The 23488-nt window shown below is 47.0% G+C and overlaps 2 protein-coding genes across 5 annotated transcripts in view; one reads left to right on the forward strand and one right to left on the reverse strand.

The window, feature by feature from the left end:
• Positions 1-23488, forward strand: part of SYN1 (synapsin I) — a 96255-nt gene that overhangs the window by 37104 nt on the left and 35663 nt on the right. For all 4 annotated transcript variants that reach the window (XM_063433075.1, XM_063433076.1, XM_063433077.1 and 1 more), the window contains exons 4-5: positions 3534-3690; positions 4239-4328. In XM_063433075.1, coding sequence (XP_063289145.1) covers positions 3534-3690; positions 4239-4328 — 247 coding nt within the window. The remainder of the gene's footprint in view (positions 1-3533; positions 3691-4238; positions 4329-23488) is intronic.
• TIMP1 (TIMP metallopeptidase inhibitor 1) lies at positions 5058-10616 on the reverse strand. Its single transcript, XM_063431809.1, has 6 exons — positions 10535-10616; positions 9664-9796; positions 8636-8715; positions 7652-7769; positions 5971-6092; positions 5058-5542 (listed from the first exon to the last, which is right to left on the reverse strand). Exons 2-6 carry the CDS (start codon positions 9770-9772, stop codon positions 5354-5356), a joined length of 618 nt encoding a protein of 205 aa, XP_063287879.1. The 5' UTR covers positions 9773-9796; positions 10535-10616; the 3' UTR covers positions 5058-5353.

Raw genomic sequence — 23488 nt, forward strand, 5'->3', positions numbered from 1 at the left:
GCTGCCTGGCAGGGCCCTTATAAAGTGTTGGAACAGAGATGTGACACCACCTATATAATTGGTCCATTTGCAGGGTCAGGGGGGCGACACATGCTCCATGTGAACATGCTGAAGCCCTACCATGAGTGCTCAGAGGAGGTGACCGCAATATGCACACCTACCTCTGAAGATTTTGACAACCTTCTCCTTCCAGACCTCTTAGGGGACGGAAGTCTGTCTGGTGAGATAGAAGAGGTCAAATTGGGAGATCGGTTGAGCCCACAGGAGCGGATGGAAGTACAACAATTGTTAAGAGAGAAGAAAGACACCTTCTCTAATGTACCTGGATACAGTTCTCTGGCCATTCACCAAGTAGAGATACCAGGTCAACTCCCAATGCGCCAGACCCCATACCGCATCCCTGAGGCAGTACGGGAAAACATGCGCAAGGAGATCCATTAGATGCTGCATCTGACAGCCACTGGGCCTCCTCAGTTGTCCTCGTACCCAAGCCAGACGGTACGACCCGCTTCTGCGTGGCCTACCGGAGGCTAAATGAGAAGACAGTGTCCGATGCCTATCCTATGCCTAGGATAGACGATCTGTTGGACAGGATGACCAGGGGGCAATACCTCCCTACAATCAATCTTTTTAAGGGGTATTGGCAGATCCCCCTAGCCCCTGAAGCTAACCCTAAGCCAGCCTTTGTCACACCATTCGGCTTATACCAATTCCTAGACGGGTTCCAAGACTATACCTACGCATATTTAGATGATATCGCCATTTTTAGCAAGAACACTCGGCCCATATAGGAGCGGTTCTGGACAGAATTAGGGAAGCAGGCTTAACTCTGAAGCCTGCCAAATGTACTATAGGAATGGCCGAGGTGCAGTACCTGGGACATCGAGTAGGATGTGGGCAGCAGAAGGCTGAGCCAGCTGAAGTAGAGGCTGTAGTCCAGTGTCCAACTCCCAGAACTAAGATTCAGGTGTTAGCCTTTTTAGGATCGGCAGGGTACTATAGGAAGTTTGTGCCCAATTATAGCGCCCTGGCCAAGCCCTTTACTGATCTTACCTGGAAGAACCTTCCCCGCCAAGTGACCTGGACCCGGAGTGTGAGCAGACATTCCAGCAGTTGAAAAATGCCCTTATAAATGCCCCTATTGGCAGCTCCCAATGCAACTAAACGTTTTCTTGTTCACATAGACGCTTCTATGTTTGGATTGGGGGCAGTACTGAGCCAAGTCGGGGCCAATGGCGGAGAACATCCCGTGGCTTACATCACTCGGAAGCTGTTACCAAGAGAAGTAAGCTACCCCGCCATCGAGATGGAATGTCTGGCTGTGGTGTGGGCCCTTACAAAGTTACAGCCGTACTTGTATGGACAGCCCTTTTCTTTGCTCACGGATCACAACCCGTTGAACTGGGTGGCTGGGGACAACGCCAGGCTATTGCGCTGGAGTTTGGCGCTGCAGCCATTTGATTTCAACATTCAGGGAAAAAGAACGGAAATGCTGACAGGTTGTCTAGACAAACTGACTTGGAAAAATGATCCGTGAGCAACCCCAGACATTCCCAAGCTGATCCGTGAAGGATCAGACTGTATATGCCAGCTTGTGGTCACGGGGGAGCAGTGTAGCGGAATGGGCTATAGTTCAGTACCCCTTTTTTGGTACTAGAGGCTGTCCATACTGCTGTGTATGTACTTTGTTCTGTTTTATTGTATCCCTCCATTGCAACACTGTGTTACTGTGATATTTCGTCTAGTTGTTCGGTACTAATAACATTTATATTGGATTACACTATATAGTTCGACAAACGAACAAAGTACCGAACGACCCGATCACCCAGGAGAGGAGTGTGGCACCAATTGACCCTATTAACCGTCTGCATATCTGGTTAACCGCAGATGCCCGAACCCCTGTGTGATCCTCTGGGTGGCCGCCGTTCGTGTAGACGAACACGTGGTGGCGGCCATCTTGGCATACGAATTACACCAGCAGGGTTTGGTCGTCGAGTGTCTGGAACCCAAATCGGACGGTCCGAACCCAAATCGGACGGCCGCTAAAACCTCCAACATCGTGTAAGTTCGTGAAAACCCACCCGAACAGAGCGGTATTCTCTGAGAATAACTAATACGAACGAGGGGATTATGCCGAACTAAGCCACGAACGCTCTAGCCCCAGGATTTCGCATGTTTTGGCTACTCGAACGGAGACCGACCGCACAGCTCTTTCGCGTGGAACTATTTTGGGCATACACCTCGTGTGCGGTCGGTAAAACTAAGACTTCCAGGAAATTGGCGAACCCCTGAACCGATCTGGGTGATTTTTCAGTATGTTGTTCACCCAGATCGGGGCTATCTGGGGATACGTAAATTATGGGTGTATGTTATGGTTTTGGGGTATATTCAAGAATTGGGGAAAAATGTGTTTTTACAACTTAAAGATAATTAAGTTATCTCTCATGCTGAGTGGAGGGAATATGTGTACTGTATTTATCTATTGATTGGCTGATTGTCAATTCTATGTGGGTGTCTCCCTTGCATGGAAGAATTGCATAAAAGCAGAGTGTGTGACCATTAAAAACCAGTTCTGCTCCTGATACTAAGTGTTGTCCAGTTATTGGGAAGGGTGATGGGAGATTCGTGGATTTGCTTGCTGCTTATGCTGTTCTTCTTGTAATACCCTGCTTCTTCCTGAGTAGCTGTTGGAGTACCAGCTTAGGGCAGGCTGAACCAGCGCTCCGCTACAGCAGGGATGGCACCACGCAGGATAGAGATAGCGAATAGCTGGCAAAGGCCCTGGGCTCTGTGACCTCCTGGACTCTGACATTGAGCACACATGGACCCGTTCCATCCAGGGTTTTTACTTGCTTGATTCATTCTAATTGATTAACAAATCGCTGCATTCTGATTTAGAACGGAGTAATGATTTAATATATTGATTAAACTGTTCGAGCGGCTCTTTATCCCAAGGTGATAATACTGCGGGCTAGATATCTGTCTGTTTATTGACATTTCTATACACAGTACATAGAGATGGATTGCGCTTTTCCCTGGTTATTACAGACACTCTGGCGGGTGATTTACTTTCTCGTCCGGTATTGTCTGCTATTGTGCAGCGAATCCTGTTGCAGATGTAACCAGCGTACAATATGCAGTTTGTGCCCAAGTTACCCCTAGAAAGTCATCATTTCTATAAGTTTACTTGTGACATCATCAAGCAGTCTCGCTTACAACATAGCGCGTTTAAATAACATGATGTCACAGATATATGGGCACGACACTTTGTAATAGGTTATTATCTACTGAACAATGAATTGTGGTGGGTTGAGGAAAGACTTGCAAAGCTTAGGCCAGTAGAGTAGAAAAATGAATATACCCCATTTCAGCTGAATTGAGATTCTTTCCCATGTTTTCTCCATTTGTAGTGAGTAATTCTCTCCATTTATACACGTAGAATATAGCTTGCATCTGTTGATCACATTGTGAGCTCCTGGTTGCTCAGTGACGTCTGTAGATGTGCAGTTACTGTCCGTGCTTGTTTCCCGCAGGTCATTAAAGCCAGACTTTGTGCTAATCCGCCAGCACGCATTCAGCATGGCTCGCAATGGCGACTTCCGTAGCTTGGTGATTGGTCTTCAGTATGCCGGAGTACCAGGCCTCAACTCGCTGCACTCTGTGTATAACTTCTGTGACAAGCCCTGGGTGGTGAGTATCGCCAGTATGTGCCACTGTTTGCAGACTACATAGTGAGACCAAGCCAGCATTTAAAGGGGATAAAAAAATGGGTTTTCATGTAAAATAGTAAAATATACTGCAGATTTCATGCATTTCCTAACCTCTCACATTAGAAGATTGACAAAGTGACTGCTGGGAATGAATCATTCCTTGGTCACGTAATCAAACAAAAACAAAACGTCTGATTGGTCATTTGCATCACATGACCGTAATTTATTCATAACCCAGTCTGCAAATGCATAGGGCGCTCGTTAATGAGTCACATGGCCTGCGTATCGCGCCGCTCATCGGTCCTAGCTCATTTGTCCCACCTATTTCTGTCCCATTCTTAACCTTAGCTAATTATCTACAATCCTAACCTGAGCTAAATCTCTCATACAAAGCTAATTTTCTGTCATTCCCAGCATGAGCTAATTATCTCTTATTCCTAACCTAACTGAGCTAATTCTCTCTCATTCCCAACCTGGGTTAACTCTCTTATTCCCATCTTGGGCTAATCATGTTTACTTCTCGTACAGTTCTCCCAGATGGTCCGTCTACAGAAGAAGCTAGGACCGGAGGAGTTTCCTCTGATTGAGCAAACCTATTACCCCAACCACAAAGAAATGGTGAGTCACAAGTCAGTTGATACAAGCCCACCACAGGACTTGGCTTCGCCTGGTCACACCTCCACATTCATTTCCTGAATACCTGCATTGCCTTGAATGATCTGTATAGCGTGCAGTCCGTTTCCTCCATCGGAAATATGTGTGTGTCTTGGAATTTGTATAGACTGTATGATTTCAACCAGCTGTGGCTTAGAGAACCACATGTGGCTTTCTGCCCATTTTATATTAGAAGCCTGTTTCTCCCAGTGCAGAGGCATCATTTTCTTTCAGTTTTAACCCAGATTTCACAATTCTGTACATTCTCTTACCATCTGTATCTCATGTTATATTACAGTCTGTATCGCATACCCCGTGTGTTATATTACAGTCTGTATCGCATACCCCGTGTGTTATATTACAGTCTGTATCGCATACCCCGTGTGTTATATTACAGTCTGTATCGCATACCCCGTGTGTTATATTACAGTCTGTATCGCATACCCCGTGTGTTATATTACAGTCTGTATCGCATACCCCACGTGTTATATTACAGTCTGTATCTCATACCCCACGTGTTATATTACAGTCTGTATCACATACCCCACGTGTTATATTACAGTCTGTATCGCATACCCCGTGTGTTATATTACAGTCTGTATCGCATACCCTGCGTGTTATTTGTACGTTTCTTTGACAGACGACCTTATTGTTCACGTCATATTATAGTAGACATATTTACATACAAAAAAGTTTATTAAAGAAAATCTGAGTCATTGTGACAAGCTATGTAACAGGATAAATATATGAAAAGAATTGTGCAATCCAGCTGTGTGAGTGAATATCTTCCGAGCCCCTAATTAATGTGTACAGCTTGCACACAATGTAGGACGCAGCAGTCTAATAAGCAGTTTTCGTTTCCACACTGCCCCCTGCAGGCAAGTTAGGCCTTTCCATGGCTTCAGCACAGTTACAGAGAACATGTGTGAGTGTGTTAGACATAGACAAGGATTGTGTTGGCAGTGCAGTGTTACTCTCTCCGGGGCACCTTAATGTTTCTTGGATTTGCTGAGAGTGGTGAGTAATCGATACTTCTGGTTCTCCCACACACACAGTCCATTGCCTTTATCCAAACAGGCCAGGTCACGGGCTTGCTGGTTTTTCTGCATAAATGGATCAGTCCAGAGACACTGGCTGTCCGATGTCACCTCACATGGCATGCTGTAACAAGGGACAATCTGCAGACAAAAGATTATTACAGTTAGAAACTACAGCAGGTATTACAATCAATAAAAGAATGTTAACTCTACTTAGAATAGACGGGTTTTTTGTATTACACCACAAGGCATTTACACTGATCTGCAATCCAGAAAAACTGCGCAGGTGGACCCCACCGAGACCCACTGCGCAGGTGGACCCCACCGAGACCCACTGCGCAGGTGGACCCCACCGAGACCCACTGCGCAGGTGGACCCCACCGAGACCCACTGCGCAGGTGGACCCCACCGAGACCCACTGCGCAGGTGGACCCCACCGAGACCCACTGCGGAGGTGGACCCCACCGAGACCCACTGCGCAGGTGGACCCCACCGAGACCCACTGCAAAGATGGGCCCATCAGTTTATACACCACACCGTCAAGTAGGTGATGGGGAATGTGAACCTACCTTGCATGTGCAGCCCTTTTCATACACCTGCTGGAATCCTCTCTTTTGAGAAAAGCTCAGGGAGGCCCAGGGAGCAATGAATCCGCAGGAATTAATAACCACTACATTATTCACAACATATCCTGCACAATACAAAGAGATAAGGGATTAATAACCACAGCTGGAATGGAGCACAGAACGTTAGGTTATATAGCGCCACGCGGGGTCAGGTTATATAGTGTCAGGCAGGTGGGGTCAGGCTATATGGTGCCAGGCGGGGAGGTCTGGCTATATGGCGGCGGGGAGGGGCATGTTATATAGCACCAGGCGGGGAGGTCTGGCTATATGGCGGCGGGGAAGAGCATGTTATATAGCACCAGGCGGGGAGGTCAGGCTATATGGCGGCAGGAGGGGCATGTTATATAGCACCAGGCGGGGAGGTCAGGCTATATGGCAGCAGGTAGGGGCAGGTTATATAGCACCAGGCGGGGAGGTCAGGCTATATGGCGGCAGGGAGGGGCAGGTTATATAGAGCTCCGGCAGGGAGGGGCAGGTTATATAGCACTCCGGCAGGGAGGGGCAGGTTATATAGCGCCAGGCAGGGAGGGGCAGGTTATATAGCGCCAGGCAGGCGGGGTCAGGTTATATAGCGCCAGGCAGGGAGGGTCAGGTTATATAGCGCCAGGCAGGGAGGGTCAGGTTATATAGCGCCAGGCAGGGAGGGTCAGGTTATATAGCGCCAGGCAGGGAGGGGCAGGTTATATAGCACCAGGCAGGGAGGGGCAGGTTATTTAGCGCTCCGGCAGGAAGGGTCGGGCTATATTGCGCCAAGCAGGCAGGGTCAGGTTATATGGTGCCAGACGGGGAGGTCAGGCTATATGGCGGCAGGTGAGGAGGTCAGGCTATATGGCGGCAGGTGAGGAGCAGGTTACATAGTGCCAGGCAGGCCGGGGTCAGGTTATATAGCGCCATGTGGGGTCAGAGTATATAGCGCCAGGCAGGCGGGGTCAGGTTATATAGCGCCATGTGGGGTCAGAGTATATAGCGCCAGGCAGGCGGGGTCAGGTTATATAGCACCAGGTGGGGAGGGTGTCAGGTTATATAGCGCCAGGCAGGCCGGGGTCAGGTTATATAGCGCCAGGCGGGGAGGTCAGGCTATATAGTGCCAGGCAGGCCGGGATCAGGTTATATAGCACCAGGCCGGGAGGGTCAGGTTATATAGCGCCAGGCCGGGAGGGTCAGGTTATATAGCGCCAGGCCGGGAGGGTCAGGCTATATAGCACCAGGCAGGCGGGGTCAGGTTATATAGCGCCAGGCAGGGAGGGTCAGGTTATATAGCACCAGGCAGGCGGGGTCAGGTTATATAGCGTCAGGCCGGGAGGGTCAGGTTATATAGCGCCAGGCCGGGAGGGTCAGGTTATATAGCGCCAGGCCGGGAGGGTCAGGTTATATAGCGCCAGGCCGGGAGGGTCAGGTTATATAGCGCCAGGCCGGGAGGGTCAGGTTATATAGCGCCAGGCCGGGAGGGTCAGGTTATATAGCGCCAGGCCGGGAGGGTCAGGTTATATAGCGCCAGGCTGGGAGGGTCAGGTTATAGAGCGCCAGGCTGGGAGGGTCAGGTTATAGAGCGCCAGGCCGGGAGGGTCAGGTTATATAGTGCCAGGTCGGGAGGGTCAGACTGCGTTGTGAGACAATGACTTACCAGTAATGAGGAATTCCTCGGACCTGTTCTTAGATTGATGGATATATCCACACATACTGTCCTCCCTGGCTGTGTGCACAAACTCGATCTCTCCAACATTATCCGGAGCCTTGAAAACCTAGTGTAATACAAGTATATCGTCATGGAAACTGCATGGGAGGAGTGAGTGTAGGCAGAGAGACAGTGAGTGCAGGCAGAGAGACAGTGAGAGGGGTGTGAGTGCAGGCAGAGAGACAGTGAGTGGGGTGTGAGTGCAGGCAGAGAGACAGTGAGAGGGGTGTGAGTGCAGGCAGAGAGACAGTGAGAGGGGTGTGAGTGCAGGCAGAGAGACAGTGAGAGGGGTGTGAGTGCAGGCAGAGAGACAGTGAGTTGAGTGTGAGTGCAGGCAGAGAGACAGTGAGAGGGGTGTGAGTGCAGGCAGAGAGACAGTGAGAGGGGTGTGAGTGCAGGCAGAGAGACAGTGAGAGGGGTGTGAGTGCAGGCAGAGAGACAGTGAGAGGGGTGTGAGTGCAGGCAGAGTGATGGTTAGAGAACGGAATGTGACAGAGCGCTCAGAGAGAGGTCACTGAGTGTAGACACAGTGAGAGGTTTATTTGTGATTAAGTTAAGTGATAATAACTGCTCCAGAGTAACCTTCCCTTAAACACTGTGATTGTCATTCGATGTATTAACACAAGGCTGTCCAGTCACTAATTAGCGTGATAGTGGAGCCATGCTCGCACTGTGCAGTCACAGCCTGGGGTTAAATCACTATGCAGGAATGGTGTATAGAACGTGCCTTCCTGCAGAGTCTGCGCGGTTAGTCTGACAGTGCCACGGTCTCTCTATAATCACTGATTCTGGTGCAGTCACCATGGAAACCACTGGAATGTCCCAGGGATTTCTACAGATTGTTCTGTATCCAGAATGGTGCAATGTGGTTTTGGTTGGAGAGGAGTAGGGGGTTATATGCACGTTTTGGGGGATTGAGGACGTAGTTCTTACCTTGGTGGGTTTCACTTCATACTGCATCCATTGCTCTTGTTTCTCACTCTTGGATTGGCCAACAAACTTTGCCCGTATAACTGCAGACAGACAGACAGACAGACAGTAAACCCCCTGCAGACAATGCGCTACTAATAACAGCCAGGTGGATAAACCAGTGTGTGACTCTCCCATTCAATTCTTAGTAAATACCTGTGTCTTCTGTCCCCTAAAGCTGTGGGAGTAGAGCAAAGTCCCAATTGGCTTTTGTATGCCAATACTTTCATACAGCCCACCACACCCCTCCCTCACAGCCCACCACACTTCCACCCGATTCTCGCACTGCCCACCACACCCCTCCGTCACAGCCCACCACACTTCCACCCAAATCTTGCACTGCCCACCACACCACTTCCTCATGGCCCACCACACTCCTTCACAGCCCACCCCATTCCCTACACAGCCCACCACACTCCATCACAGCCCACCCTATTCCTTCCACACTCCATCACAGCCCACCCTACTCCCACACATCCCACCCTATTCCCACCACACTCCATCTCAGCCCACCCTGTTCCCACACAGCCCACCACACTCCATCACAGCCCACTCTGTTCCCACACATCCCACCACACTCCATCACAGCCCACTCTGTTCCCACCACACTCCATCACAGCCCACGCTGTTCCCACACAGCCCACCACACTCCGGAGGACACTACAAAGCGTGAATGGCAGATTATAATGTTTGTTTCCCTATGGTTCTTGGCTGTCTCACACAGCTACCTAGTTATCTCTCTAATCTCCACTTGTCTCTGGATGTCTCTCTAAACTTCCCTTCTACCATGGCTTTCTATAGATCCCCCCCTCAGTCTCTTGGCAGTCTCTATAGATTTAGTCTGTCTCTATGAATTCTTAAAGTCTTCTGACATTCTCCTCTCTAATACACTCTCCTGGCTGTCTCTGTAGATTCTCCCAGTCTTATGGCTGTCTCTCCCTTGCACATAGCGGTCTCTCAGGGCAGTTATAGTGTGATGAGTGTGAACTTACCGACAGCCGAGTCACAATATGCTGACTGGGGATGTTTAGGGCCACACGTACAGCTCAGAGCGATCTGACTCAAGCAACCGAAAATCATCAGCCTCAGAATGGAGAACATGTTGTCCAATCACTATCAATCCAGCTGCAGACAGAGACACAATGGGTTAAACAAGAACATACTCGGGGTATTTGTTGTACAAGTGAGGTTAAAGACACACTCAGGGCTGGAACCGACCCAAATTGTACCATAATTGAATGCATGCTCTGCTTTGGCAAGCTAAGGATTAACAGCTGCTGTACTTGCCCGAAAGAGAATATAATGTGCTGGAATGAAAGAGGTTAAACTATTAAGCAGTGCTAAGGGTTCTGGAAAATAAGAAATTAAACACTGCTGAACAGAAGGGGTTAATCAATGCTATATATGCCTTTAGAAACAAACTGGTTAAGTGCAGGGCTGTGCAATGGAAGAGGTTAAATGATGATGTGCTGGACTCTAGCAGGGGACTTGTGTGATGTGCAATGCTTTGGCAGTGAAAGGGTTAAAGGACGCCATGTGTGGTCTGGCAGGGAAAGGGTTAAAGGATGCTATGTGTGGTCTGGCAGGGAAAGGGTTAAAGGATGCTATGTGTGGCCTGGCAGGGAAAGGGTTAGGTGATGCTGTGATCCGGCAGTGAAAGGGTTAGGTGATGCTGTGATCCGGCAGTGAAAGGGTTAGGCTGTGCAGTCCAGGCTCCGGCAGTGAAAGGGTTAGGTGATGCGGTGCAGGCTCCGGCAGTGAAAGGGTTAGGTGGTGCGGTGCAGGCTCCGGCAGTACATCCTTGGTTCCTGGCAGTAAGCACAGAGCGTGCCCAGTTAATGTAGCTCGGTTTGATCCATTTACCTGATCACAGGACTGTCAGTGTGCTTCACTCTCAGGACTGCCTCTCTCTTCTCTACCCCTGGAATTTAAAGCTCCCCTCACCCACTCCCTCCTGTGATCTGATTGGCCAAAATCCCAGATCAAGCACCCTTCCCTCTTAGTCAGAGATTTCAAAACAGGAAGAGCTGGGAAATGATACACTGTAACTGAGAGTATTACCGGGGTCACACATACAGTCTGTAACTGGGAGTATTACCGGGGTCACACATACAGTCTGTAACTGGGAGTATTACCGGGGTCGCACATACAGTCTGTAACTGAGAGTATTACCGGGGTCACACATACAGTCTGTAACTGAGAGTATTACCGGGGTCACACATACAGTCTGTAACTGAGAGTATTAGCCGGGGTCACACATACAGTCTGTAACTGAGAGTATTAGCCGTGGTCACACATACTGTCTGTAACTGGGAGTATTACCGGGGTTGCACATACAGTCTGTAACTGGGAGTATTACCGGGGTCGCACATATAGTCTGTAACTGGGAGTATTACCGTGGTCACACATGCAGTCTGTAACTGAGAGTATTAGCCGGGGTCACACATACAGTCTGTAACTGGGAGTATTACCGGGGTTGCACATACAGTCTGTAACAGAGAGTATTAGCCGGGGTCACACATACAGTCTGTAACTGGGAGTATTACCGGGGTCGCACATACAGTCTGTAACTGGGAGTATTACCGGGGTCGCACATACAGTCTGTAACTGGGAGTATTACCGGGGTCACACATGCAGTCTGTAACTGAGAGTATTAGCCGGGGTCACACATACAGTCTGTAACTGGGAGTATTACCGGGGTCGCACATACAGTCTTTAGCTGAGAGTATTACCGGGGTCGCACATACAGTCTGTAACTGAGAGTATTACCGGGGTCGCACATACAGTCTGTAACTGGGAGTATTACCGGGGTCACACATATCGTCTGTAACTGGGAGTATTACCGGGGTCACACATACAGTCTGTAACTGAGAGTATTACCGGGGTCGCACATACAGTCTGTAACTGGGAGTATTACCGGGGTCACACATACAGTCTGTAACTGGGAGTATTACCGGGGTTGCACATACAGTCTGTAACTGGGAGTATTACCGGGGTCGCACATACAGTCTGTAACTGGGAGTATTACCGGGGTTGCACATACAGTCTGTTACTGAGAGTATTACCGGGGTCACACATACAGTCTGTAACTGGGAGTATTACCAGGGTTGCACATACAGTCTGTAACTGGGAGTATTACCGGGGTTGCACATACAGTCTGTTACTGAGAGTATTACCGGGGTTGCACATACAGTCTGTAACTGGGAGTATTACCGGGGTTGCACATACAGTCTGTAACTAGGAGTATTACCGGGGTTGCACATACAGTCTGTAACTGGGAGTATTACCGGGGTTGCACATACAGTCTGTTACTGAGAGTATTACCGGGGTCACACATACAGTCTGTAACTGGGAGTATTACTGGGGTCACACATACAGTCTGTTACTGAGAGTATTACCGGGGTCACACATACAGTCTGTAACTGGGAGTATTACCGGGGTCACACATACAGTCTGTTACTGAGAGTATTACCGGGGTCACACATACAGTCTGTAACTGGGAGTATTACCGGGGTCACACATACAGTCTGTTACTGAGAGTATTACCGGGGTCACACATACAGTCTGTAACTGGGAGTATTACCGGGGTCACACATACAGTCTGTTACTGAGAGTATTACCGGGGTCACACATACAGTCTGTAACTGGGAGTATTACCGGGGTCACACATACAGTCTGTTACTGAGAGTATTACCGGGGTCACACATACAGTCTGTAACTGGGAGTATTACCGGGGTCGCACATACAGTCTGTAACTGGGAGTATTACCGGGGTTGCACATACAATCTGTAACTAGGAGTATTACCGGGGTTGCACATACAGTCTGTAACTGGGAGTATTACCGGGGTCACACATACAGTCTGTAACTGGGAGTATTACCGGGGTTGCACATATAGTCTGTAACTGGGAGTATTACCGGGGTCACACATACAGTCTGTAACTGGGAGTATTACCGGGGTCACGCATACAGTCTGTAACTGGGAGTATTACCGGGGTCACACATACAGTCTGTAACTGGGAGTATTACCGGGGTCGCACATACAGTCTGTAACTAGGAGTATTACCGGAGTTGCACATACAGTCTGTAACTGGGAGTATTACCGGGGTCACACATACAGTCTGTAACTGGGAGTATTACCGGGGTTGCACATACAGTCTGTAACTGGGAGTATTACCGGGGTTGCACATACAGTCTGTAACTGGGAGTATTACCGGGGTTGCACATACAGTCTGTAACTGGGAGTATTACCGGGGTCACACATACAGTCTGTTACTGGGAGTATTACCGGGGTCGCACATACAGTCTGTAACTGGGAGTATTACCGGGGTCACACATACAGTCTGTAACTGGGAGTATTACCGGGGTCGCACATACAGTCTGTAACTGGGAGTATTACCGGGGTCACACATACAGTCTGTAACTGGGAGTATTACCGGGGTCACACATACAGTCTGTAACTGGGAGTATTACCGGGGTTGCACATACAGTCTGTAACTGGGAGTATTACCGGGGTTGCACATACAGTCTGTAACTGGGAGTATTACCGGGGTCGCACATACAGTCTGTAACTGGGAGTATTACCGGGGTTGCACATACAGTCTGTAACTGGGAGTATTACCGGGGTTGCACATACAGTCTGTAACTGGGAGTATTACCGGGGTCGCACATACAGTCTGTAACTGGGAGTATTACCGGGGTCGCACATAGTCTGTAACTGGGAGTATTACCGGGGTTGCACATACAGTCTGTAACTGGGAGTATTACCGGGGTCGCACATACAGTCTGTTACTGGGAGTATTACCGGGGTCGCACATACAGTCTGTAACTGGGAGTATTACCGGGGTCGCACATAGTCTGTAACTGGGAGTATTACCGGGGTCGCACATACAGTCTGTTACTGGGAGTATTACCGGGGTCGCACATAGTCTGTAACTGGGAGTATTACCGGGGTCACACATACAGTCTGTAACTGGGAGTATTACCGGGGTCGCACATACAGTCTGTAACTGAGAGTATTACCGGGGTCACACATACAGTCTGTAACTGAGAGTATTACCGGGGTCACACATACAGTCTGTAACTGGGAGTATTACCGGGGTCGCACATAGTCTGTAACTGAACTCTGTGATGTCATGTGATTAATAGTAAATAATGGGAGTGGGACGATGTAGGGAGAAAGTCCATGCTGCCCATTGCGTCACCCCATCTATCAGTCTGACCTCGTGCTGCTGACGTCGTTGACTGTAGAATGCCAGTAAGAGGAGCTGCATGAAATGTTGTCATTTCCTGGGGTTTTCCCTAACCTTATTCTAAAGTATTTTATATGGAAAGTGTAAAAATGGTTATATGTGTCGCCCCCCTCCTACGCTGATCTCCCAGAACAGACTTACATTGTCTACTTTCACAATCCGGGATCTGTACAGTGGGAACCTAGCTGCAGGCAGCTTGGCTGGAATCTGCTGAGAACCACAACACAGACCTAAACCCCAACCAGGAATCCTGGAGAAATTCACAGGGTTTTATTCTGACAGTAAATGTAGGATATATTTATCTTGTGCAGGGGCTTGCGGGGGCTAAAAACAGGTCTGAGAGCGAAATAATTGCAGCAATGGACCAATAAAAAGCCATGTGTGGTTTTTAAACAAAACACGTCCTCAGATCAGAGTCGGTTGTAACCACGTCAGTTGACCTGTTTATTGTAAGAAGGAATACACGGGTGTAATTGGGATTAGGAAAAAGTTCATGTAGGCTTGACGTGGGATCCATATCAGTTCACAGCTGACATCCCAGGGTTAATCTGCTACACATTGATAGGAGAAATCAGTACTTCATTGTAGATCTATATCTAAATGGTCCTCGGCCATTGGATTTGTTTCTGTAGTGATTCGTCAAATAAAGAACAAGATGGTAAAACATATTATATAATACCATATACTACCACCCAAAGGCATTCAGCAATTATCCATACACAGAATGCATTTACAGAGATATTCACTGAAATCCAAATGATTGTAATAGAAAATCTATAGAAAATAGGCAATGTTAGATATGTTTTGATTAAGGCTTCACTGGAGAATTATTCATATTGTGGAATACCATACTGGTACCATACTGGTATGGAATTATTCAGATTTAATTTGCCCCTACATGTACACTTAATATTCACACACACACACCTACATGTACACTTAATATATACACACACCCCTACCTGTACACTTAATATACACACACACCTACATGTACACTTAATATATACACACACACCTACATGTACACTTCATATATACACACCTACATGTACATTTAATATATACATACACCTCATTCACATTTTATACATATATAGAACACATATCTATATTGCACATTTTATATATGTATACATACATTTACATCTGTATTAACACATAATATACACACACACACACACACACCTCATTCACACCTCATATATACATATATACACTTACACCTGCATGAACACATAATATACACACATATACTGTGAGAGAAAATGTGGTTTGATAGTTGATGGCATATACATTAGGCCTGATTTACTGAACAGCAGCCTGAGGTTTGAGAGTTAAATGTCCCAGGGAGAGATGTTTGCAAGATGCATTACTGGTACTCTGCAAACCACGGTATGGGTCCCTGGGGAGGAGCACTTGGAGAGCAGGGTGGGCCAGAGCACTTGGAGAGCAGGGTGGGCCAGTGCTCCAATAGCACCAGCTGCTAAGTAACAGTCGGACCAGAACTTTTATTTTGCTTAGTAGTTTCACTTATGTCTAATTGCACCTCACCTGTATCTGATCAATTAGCTAGCAGTCTTTTAAAAAGAAGGGATCAGCATGCTGCCGAGTGAGGAGGAAAAGTGTGGCAAACCTAGCCACTTCCGACTATTTTGTGTCACTTTAAGGGCTGCCCGAAAAATACTGGTTTATATATGCAGCTTGATGTATCTGTTTAAAATGTGAAAGAGGGAATTCGTATGCTAGTGGCACGAAAGCCGCTAGCATTCATATGGTAGTTTCACGAACAGTGATTTTCAACACTGTTCGTGAAACGAACAAAGTACCGAATGGGAGCCCACACACAGGGGGCTTGTGTGGCTCCCATTAACCGATCGTAACATTGTATATATCGGCTGTTAATTGATTCCCGGGTGGCCGTCGTTCGGCTACCGACCACGGCGGCCATCTTGGATTTCCTTTGTGCCCAGCGGTGTTTGGTCATCGAGTGCCTGGAACTAAAATCGTCTACTCGACGGCATGAACACCACTGTACTTCCAGGCCGTTCGGGAGCGCCGGTCTTTCGGTACTTTTTCCCCACTTATGTATTCGTGACTTTTATGATGAATGTATGTTAAAGTATATTTCGTGCGGTGTTCGGCTGATTGTGTGGGGATCTGAGCGGTACTTCACGAAGTGTGCGCTCTGACCCCAGCTATCTGCCGAACGGTCATTCGGTACAGTGACATGAATAAAATAAAAGTTATGGATTTTTATGTAAAAGGCCAGTTCTGCTGTACGGAGGGACAATCTACTTAACAGGATATTCTAGTGGGAGTATCCCTCTAGTACAGCAGTGCATGGTGGGAGAAATGTTCTATATGTTAAGTTCCCCATGTAGTCCCCTACTGTACAACCCCTGTAAAGTCAGTAAGGAAACCCCTTGCATGGGGAACCACATAAATACTGGAGCTTGTGAATAAAATCGTCAGTTGACTCCCAGAACTGTGTTTTGTCTGGTTACTGGGGGATTTGGGATATTGCCTTCATTTTCAGCGCTTTCCTTGGATTACCTTCTTTTACCAGCGGAGATATTGGGATTTCATATTGCAGCTCCGCTACAAAAAGCCAGAGGAATGGTATCTTGTAGTTATACTTTTTGTAAATTGGCAAGTGGGAAAGCCACCCAATTCCAGATAGGGATTTGCTGTGTATAGTAAGTGCTCAAGCAGGAGCAAGGGATTTTGTTTTGTTTATTTTTCATTTTGAAACACCTGTATATATATTTCACTGAATAAATCTGAAAAGCTGGATGTGTCCTGGACTTTCATTACCCTAGAAGGCTGTGGTTACAAGATCTGTGACAAAATTCCACCTGGAAAAGAGGTGGTGTGTTACAATACATACACCTACATTCACACATAGTACACACACACACACACACACACACACGTATGTGTGTATGACATGTAAGTGTATATGTATGTATATTATGTGTAAATGCACACATATATATATATATATATATATATATGTGTGCATTTACACATAATATACATACATATACACTATATATATATATATATATATATGTGTGCATTTACACATAATATACATACATATACACTTACATGTCATACACACATACGCATACACCTCATACACACAGTATACACCCCTAGAACAGAACAAAGATAATTAGGGGCACACCCAGAACATGCATTTCTAAAGAGTGGTGCTGCCGTAAAGAGCAAAATATATACATCACAGTACCCCAATATCAGTAGGTCCTAATCTAATTACGTCACAGTACCCCAATATCAGTAGGTCCTACTCTAATTACGTCACAGTACCCCAATATCAGTAGGTCCTACTCTAATTACGTCACAGTACCCCAATATCAGTAGGTCCTACACTAATTACGTCACAGTACCCCAATATCAGTAGGTCCTACACTAATTACGTCACAGTACCCCAGTATCAGTAGGTCCTACACTAATTACATCACAGTACCCCAATATCAGTAGGTCCTACACTAATTACGTCACAGTACCCCAGTATCAGTAGGTCCTACACTAATTACATCACAGTACCCCAATATCAGTAGGTCCTACACTAATTACGTCACAGTACCCCAGTATCGGTTGGTCCTACACTAATTACATCACAGTACCCCAATATCAGTAGGTCCTACACTAATTACGTCACAGTACCCCAGTATCGGTTGGTCCTACACTAATTACGTCACAGTATCCAAGTATCGGTGAGTCCTACACTAATTACGTCACAGTACCCCAATATCAGTAGGTCCTACACTAATTACATCACAGTACCCCAATATCAGTTGGTCCTACACTAATTACGTCACAGTATCCAAGTATCGGTGAGTCCTACACTAATTACGTCGCAGTACCCCAATACCAGTAGGTCCTACACTAATTACGTCACAGTACCTCAATATCAGTAGGTCCTACACTAATTACGTCACAGTACTTCAGTATCGGTTGGTCCTACACTAATTACGTCACAGTATCCAAGTATCGGTGAGTCCTACACTAATTACGTTGCAGTACCCCAGTATCAGTAGGTCCTACACTTTATTACGTCACAGTACCCCAGTATCGGTTGGTCCTACACTAATTACATCACAGTACCCCAGTATCGGTTGGTCCTACACTAATTACGTCACAGTACCCCAGTATCGTAGGTCTGACACTAATTACGTCACAGTACCCCAGTATCAGTAGGTCTGACACTAATTACGTCACAGTACCCCAGTATCGGTGGTCCTACACTAATTATGCCACAGAACTCCAGTATCGATGGGCCTTACACTAATTACGTCACAGTACCCCAGTTTTGGTGGGCTCTACACGAATTACGTCACAGTACCCCACTATTGGTGGGCCCTACACTAATTACGTCACAGTACCCCAGTATTGGTGGGCCCTACACTGATTATGTCACAGTACCCCAGTATTGGTGGGCCCTACACTAATTACGTCACAGTACCCCAGTATCGGTGGGTCCTACACTAATTACTTCACAGTACCCCAGTATCGGTGGGTCCTACACTAATTACGTCACAGTACCCCAGTATCAGTGGGTCCTACACTAATTACTTCACAGTACCCCAGTATCGGTTGGTCCTACACTAATTACGTCACAGTACCCCGGTATCAGTAGGTCTGACACTAATTACGTCACAGTACCCCAGTATCAGTAGGTCTGACACTAATTACGTCACAGTACCCCAGTATCGGTGGTCCTACACTAATTATGTCACATAACTCCAGTATCGATGGGCCTTACACTAATTACGTCACAGTACCCCAGTATCGGTGGTCCTACACTAATTATGTCACAGAACTCCAGTATCGATGGGCCTTACACTAATGTTAACATGGGAGATGCTAAGTGCAATTCATACTGTCTAAACGACTTCCATAGACTCTCCTCAAATATCTCTGAACATATAAACCTCATTCATAAAGATATGCAGCGGGTGTATATGCCCATATTTGTGTGTATATATAGAACTTATAATGCGGTCTATGTTTGGGATGTTTAGAGTCCCACAAGGGGAAACTATCATTGGGAAAGCTCCACTGGTATATATATACACACACACACACTCACCCACATTAATGCATATACACCAACATTAATGCGTGTGTGCGTGTGATCAATACATTGTTAAACAAAGATCTGCACACCAGTCAAGCCATAAGACTTGATTTTCCCACAGGAATCTCACATTTGCAGTGATGTTACTACCGCAAGGGATTCTGGGTGGGCATATGCAAATAATTTCAACAAAGAATCACATTTTGCCTCATTATTGCATTTTTAAAATGGATTCCTTGGACTTTATGTTTGATGTATTCGCCAAGCCTCCATAACAAGCCAGTAACCAACCTCAGGCTGATGAGTTGCATTAACAACATTTTCGGTGAGGCGTTGCTTGGTGCCGGACGAACATGGCCGCCTGATTCCTCAGCTCCGCCCCTGACTGCAAATAAGCACGTATAATCAGCACTATTTGGCACCTATGGGATGCACAAAATGAGCGCAAATGATCCCCTCCAGGCCGAGAACACAGGGGAACAACCCCCACTCCTCGATACGGAGTTACTTGCAAACCCCAGGAGACTTACTCACGCAGGACGAGGCCTCCAATATGGCACCTTCCTCACTGAGATCAACACTATCGGAAGATGGCCCCCAAACGGAAGCCAGCATGCACACCTCGCCAACACTGGACTGGTATGCCCTTTTTGCCTCCTTGCCTTAAAAAAAGGACTTGCAATCCCTCCTGGAGGAAGTCAAGTCCACGCTGCACACTGAAAGTTCGACCCTCAGCTTGTCTCTTACAGCGCTGGAAGTGCGGGTGATGATCCTGGAAAACAAGGGCCCAGACCAGCAATGCCCTGCAGTGACAGCCACCGCTGCACATTCCAGACACCTACACGACCTGCGCCTCCATGTTGAGGACCTGGATAACAGGAGCCGCAGGCACAACATAAGGGAAGAGGCATAATGCAATCAAAGCACTCAACCTGATTCACACGGCATGACACAGATGTTCGCCCGCCGTATTGGTCTTGACAGATGCGGAGAAGGCGTTTGACAGGGTTGATTGGTCCTTCTTACTGTCCACGCTTGAATACATAGGCGTGGGACCGCACATGATGGCATGGATCTCTGCCCTGTATGCCGCCCCAGCCGCTCGAGTACAGGTCAACGGAATTGTTTCAAGACCATTTGATATTAAAAACGGCTCTAGACAGGGATGCCCGCTGTCACCCCTGCTCTTTATCAGCCTAGAACCGTTTCTAAATTCCATAAGAGCACACCCTCAAATAGCAGGAATAGGGGGAAAATGGGGGGAGAGCAAAGTCTCGGCATACGCGAATGACCTCCTGTTCACCACTACAAATCCGGAGTCCTCCGTGAGACAGCTTATGCATCAATTCAACATCTACGGAAGACTGTCCAACTTAAAAATCAATTTCTCATAATCCGAGATCCTAAATGTAGGATGCCCCCAAGCGATGGTGACCTCTTTGAGGGTCAAGCTCCCCTTCCAGTGGAACGGGGAGGCAATTAAATATTTGGGGGTTTGGCTGTCGGCGGAACTGTCAGACATCTACTGCATCAACTTCCCCCCCTCCTTGAGAGGATACAAAAGGACCTGAGATCATGGACACTCCCTCATATTACATGGCTCGGCAGGATCAGTGTACTCAAGATGAATGTATCTCCTGCAAACCCTACCGATTGACATTCCCAAAACATTTCTCTCACAGATCCGCAAAACGATTACAGAGTACGTCTGGCATTGCAAGAAGGTGAGGCTAAACTTTGCTACCCTTACTAAGCCCAAGCAACACGGGGGATTGGGACTACTGGACCTGACTAAATATCGGCAAGCCATTCACCTTCAGAGACTGATAGAATGGACACACGCCCTGAAAGACAAACTCTGGGTCTCCATAGAGGCGAGCTTCACACAGACGCCCCTACCCCTTCTACTATGGCTACCGAAAAGCATGGCTGGTGCGATACCGAGTAAACATCCAACTTTGAACGCCACCATGACAGTCTGGAGGAGAGTGTCAGCACACAAATATATGGCCCCGGAGCTGACACCACTGTGCCCCATATCGCACAACCCACAATTCTGCCCAGCGACGTCCAGCTGCTACACTACGGCCCTGGGACTACCATCTCCCTGTAGATTGAAAGATGTATATAAACAGGGCACGATCACACCTCTAGCAGAACTAGTCCCACACACTCCACACAACCTGCTAATCCGCTTCACATACCACCAACTGATGAGATTCTTGAGGAGCATCCCCAACCTGGACTCGTCATTGAGAGCACTATCCACTCTCTCTACCCAACCCACCAACAACACAATTGAAATATGATACAAGACTACACAGAGAAACCCACATGAGCATCCCCTCCCCCAACTCAGGGAGAAAACTCATACAACGCTACACACATATATGCACCTATGCATGCCCACGAGCAAAGAACGAACCACCCTGTGACGAGAACAATCTCGCCACATTGCATTGGAGAAGCCTGGTTGCCCGCCTGCTGCCTTTGGACTATGGCCCTGGGAGATTGGGCCCTTTCAATTCAGTATGATAGCAGTTATGTATTTTTGTATCCTTTTGTGTTTTACTGGTAACATGTGCTCAATGGAGTTTGCCTCTATCCCTGGATATAATTGGATTATTTACCCATTGTCTCCAGGATAGAGGGCTCTGTAAAACCGGTTTGGGCCAGATAGCCATGCTGCATGCCAGGCCCCAAAAGATACTTTACTAACTTCTGAACCCCTGGTCTGATTCATGCCATTTTTTGATATGTTGTTCCCCTGAATGGATTGATTGTGAATATATAATTTATGTGAATGTGATGTATATTTTAGAAGTTATGAATATGCTGTAAAAACTGTATTTTTCCTGCCTATGATAAATTACATTAACCCATTGTGTTCAGTAATTATATCACAGGCAGAGGGGAGGATTTTATGTGTTTGTGCTGGGTGTGTTTTATGTTTTTACAGTACGGGATTGGTTACATGTTGTCCCTCCCTTTGGGATGTCCCCTTGCATGGGGACTTGCATAAAAGTCTGTGAGTGTTAATTAAAACTGACCACTGCTTGACCCTCAACACGGAGCTTTGTCTCGTTCTTGGGGGGATTTACTGTATGCTGATAGAGACTGATTGCTAGGAGTGTAAGCCGCTTGGGAGCTTTTCCTGTTCGTCTGCTAGTAGCTATTCGTGAGGTTCCAGTTCGGGAGTTTGGAGTGCTACTTGGTATCCTGTTCGGGAGTTTGGGGTTCTGCAGTAGCTGTGCCTGTGTCTCTGGAAGGGGAAGATCTACTAAACGGCTTTTAACCCCTTTTATGCCTGGGGTGCCGTTACACACCCTAACCTGGTCACGCCAGAGACTGACACTCAGACCCAGACACCTCATAACACAAGAAACCCGACCTGCTAAGTATGTAACTAAATTCTTAATATTGGGCACTAAAACTTTGCACCGCTGACACTAGCTACGTCGCACCACACGGTTTCACCAACACACTACCTTAAGAACATACGATTCGGCCCACAGCTGTGTAATGTTATCCTAGCGTAACCCGAACCAGAGGTTTGCAGGCCTAGCATTATATTGATACTCCTATTATTTTACCTTTGTTACCGTTACAAAACCAGCATATGTACTACAGCTGCAAACAATATGGCTGCATCATTATGTTGTCACTTCCAAACTCATGTCGATCCTATAAGATGTTGTGATACTCTCTCGCATTTTCAGTATAGGGCATTTTCCTAATGTATGCAATTCTCACTTCAATAAACTTTGAATAAAAAAAAAACCACGTTTTCGGAAACCTGTTGAATACTATACTGTGTTATTGTGTTATTTCAATTAATATCTGTGAAAGCTGTATTGAGATTTACATTGTAACTATTTATGTATCGAACATTCCTTCCTGGCAGTATCTCGGATCTCATTCCATGAAAAGGTTAATTCTCTCTGGTGATGCGTGCAGTAATAGAAGCTTGCCCGGTGTGGTGCCAGCTCAGTCTCTCCTTCACCACAAGACAGAGTGAGAAACCGCAAGAGACGGAGAGACTGACTGGGCCATCTGCATTCCCCCAGCTTCCTGTATTAGCACACGCAAACCCACTAAACTCACAGACACAGGGAGCAGAGAGCGCAGCCTGAATCACCCCCACAGCCCTTTCACTTTCCCTGGGTCTTCACACAGGAATAATGCGTGATGCAATCCTTGTACAGAGCCGATGGGGACCAGTATGTGCGGGATTAACGTAATAAATGGAAATGGGATTGAAAGAGACATACAGACACTCTCTGTACATCACCTCATACATCAAATGCTTGTCAGCCAGGCCAGAATATTCTGTATAGAGCCAGGACCCCCACAGCCTGGTATCACATATATATATATATAACGCCTAGTACCATAACTATTGGGTTTATATATATATAACGCCTAGTACCATAACTATTGGGTTTATATATATATAT

The sequence above is a fragment of the Pelobates fuscus genome, chromosome 9 (assembly GCF_036172605.1).
Source record: "Pelobates fuscus isolate aPelFus1 chromosome 9, aPelFus1.pri, whole genome shotgun sequence".
NCBI classification, from domain to species: Eukaryota; Metazoa; Chordata; class Amphibia; order Anura; family Pelobatidae; genus Pelobates; species Pelobates fuscus.

What these genes read in the sequence shown, in the direction of transcription:
- TIMP1 (XM_063431809.1), bottom strand. Translation starts at nt 9,772, where the DNA reads ATGTTCTCCATTCTGAGGCTGATGATTTTCGGTTGCTTGAGTCAGATC. An exon ending in CGAGGAATTCCTCATTACTG is followed by an intron (nt 6,093 to 7,651) that starts GTAAGTCATTGT and finishes TGTATTGTGCAG; the next exon opens with GATATGTTGTGAATAATGTA. An exon ending in AAAAGGGCTGCACATGCAAG is followed by an intron (nt 5,543 to 5,970) that starts GTAGGTTCACAT and finishes TTTTGTCTGCAG; the next exon opens with ATTGTCCCTTGTTACAGCAT.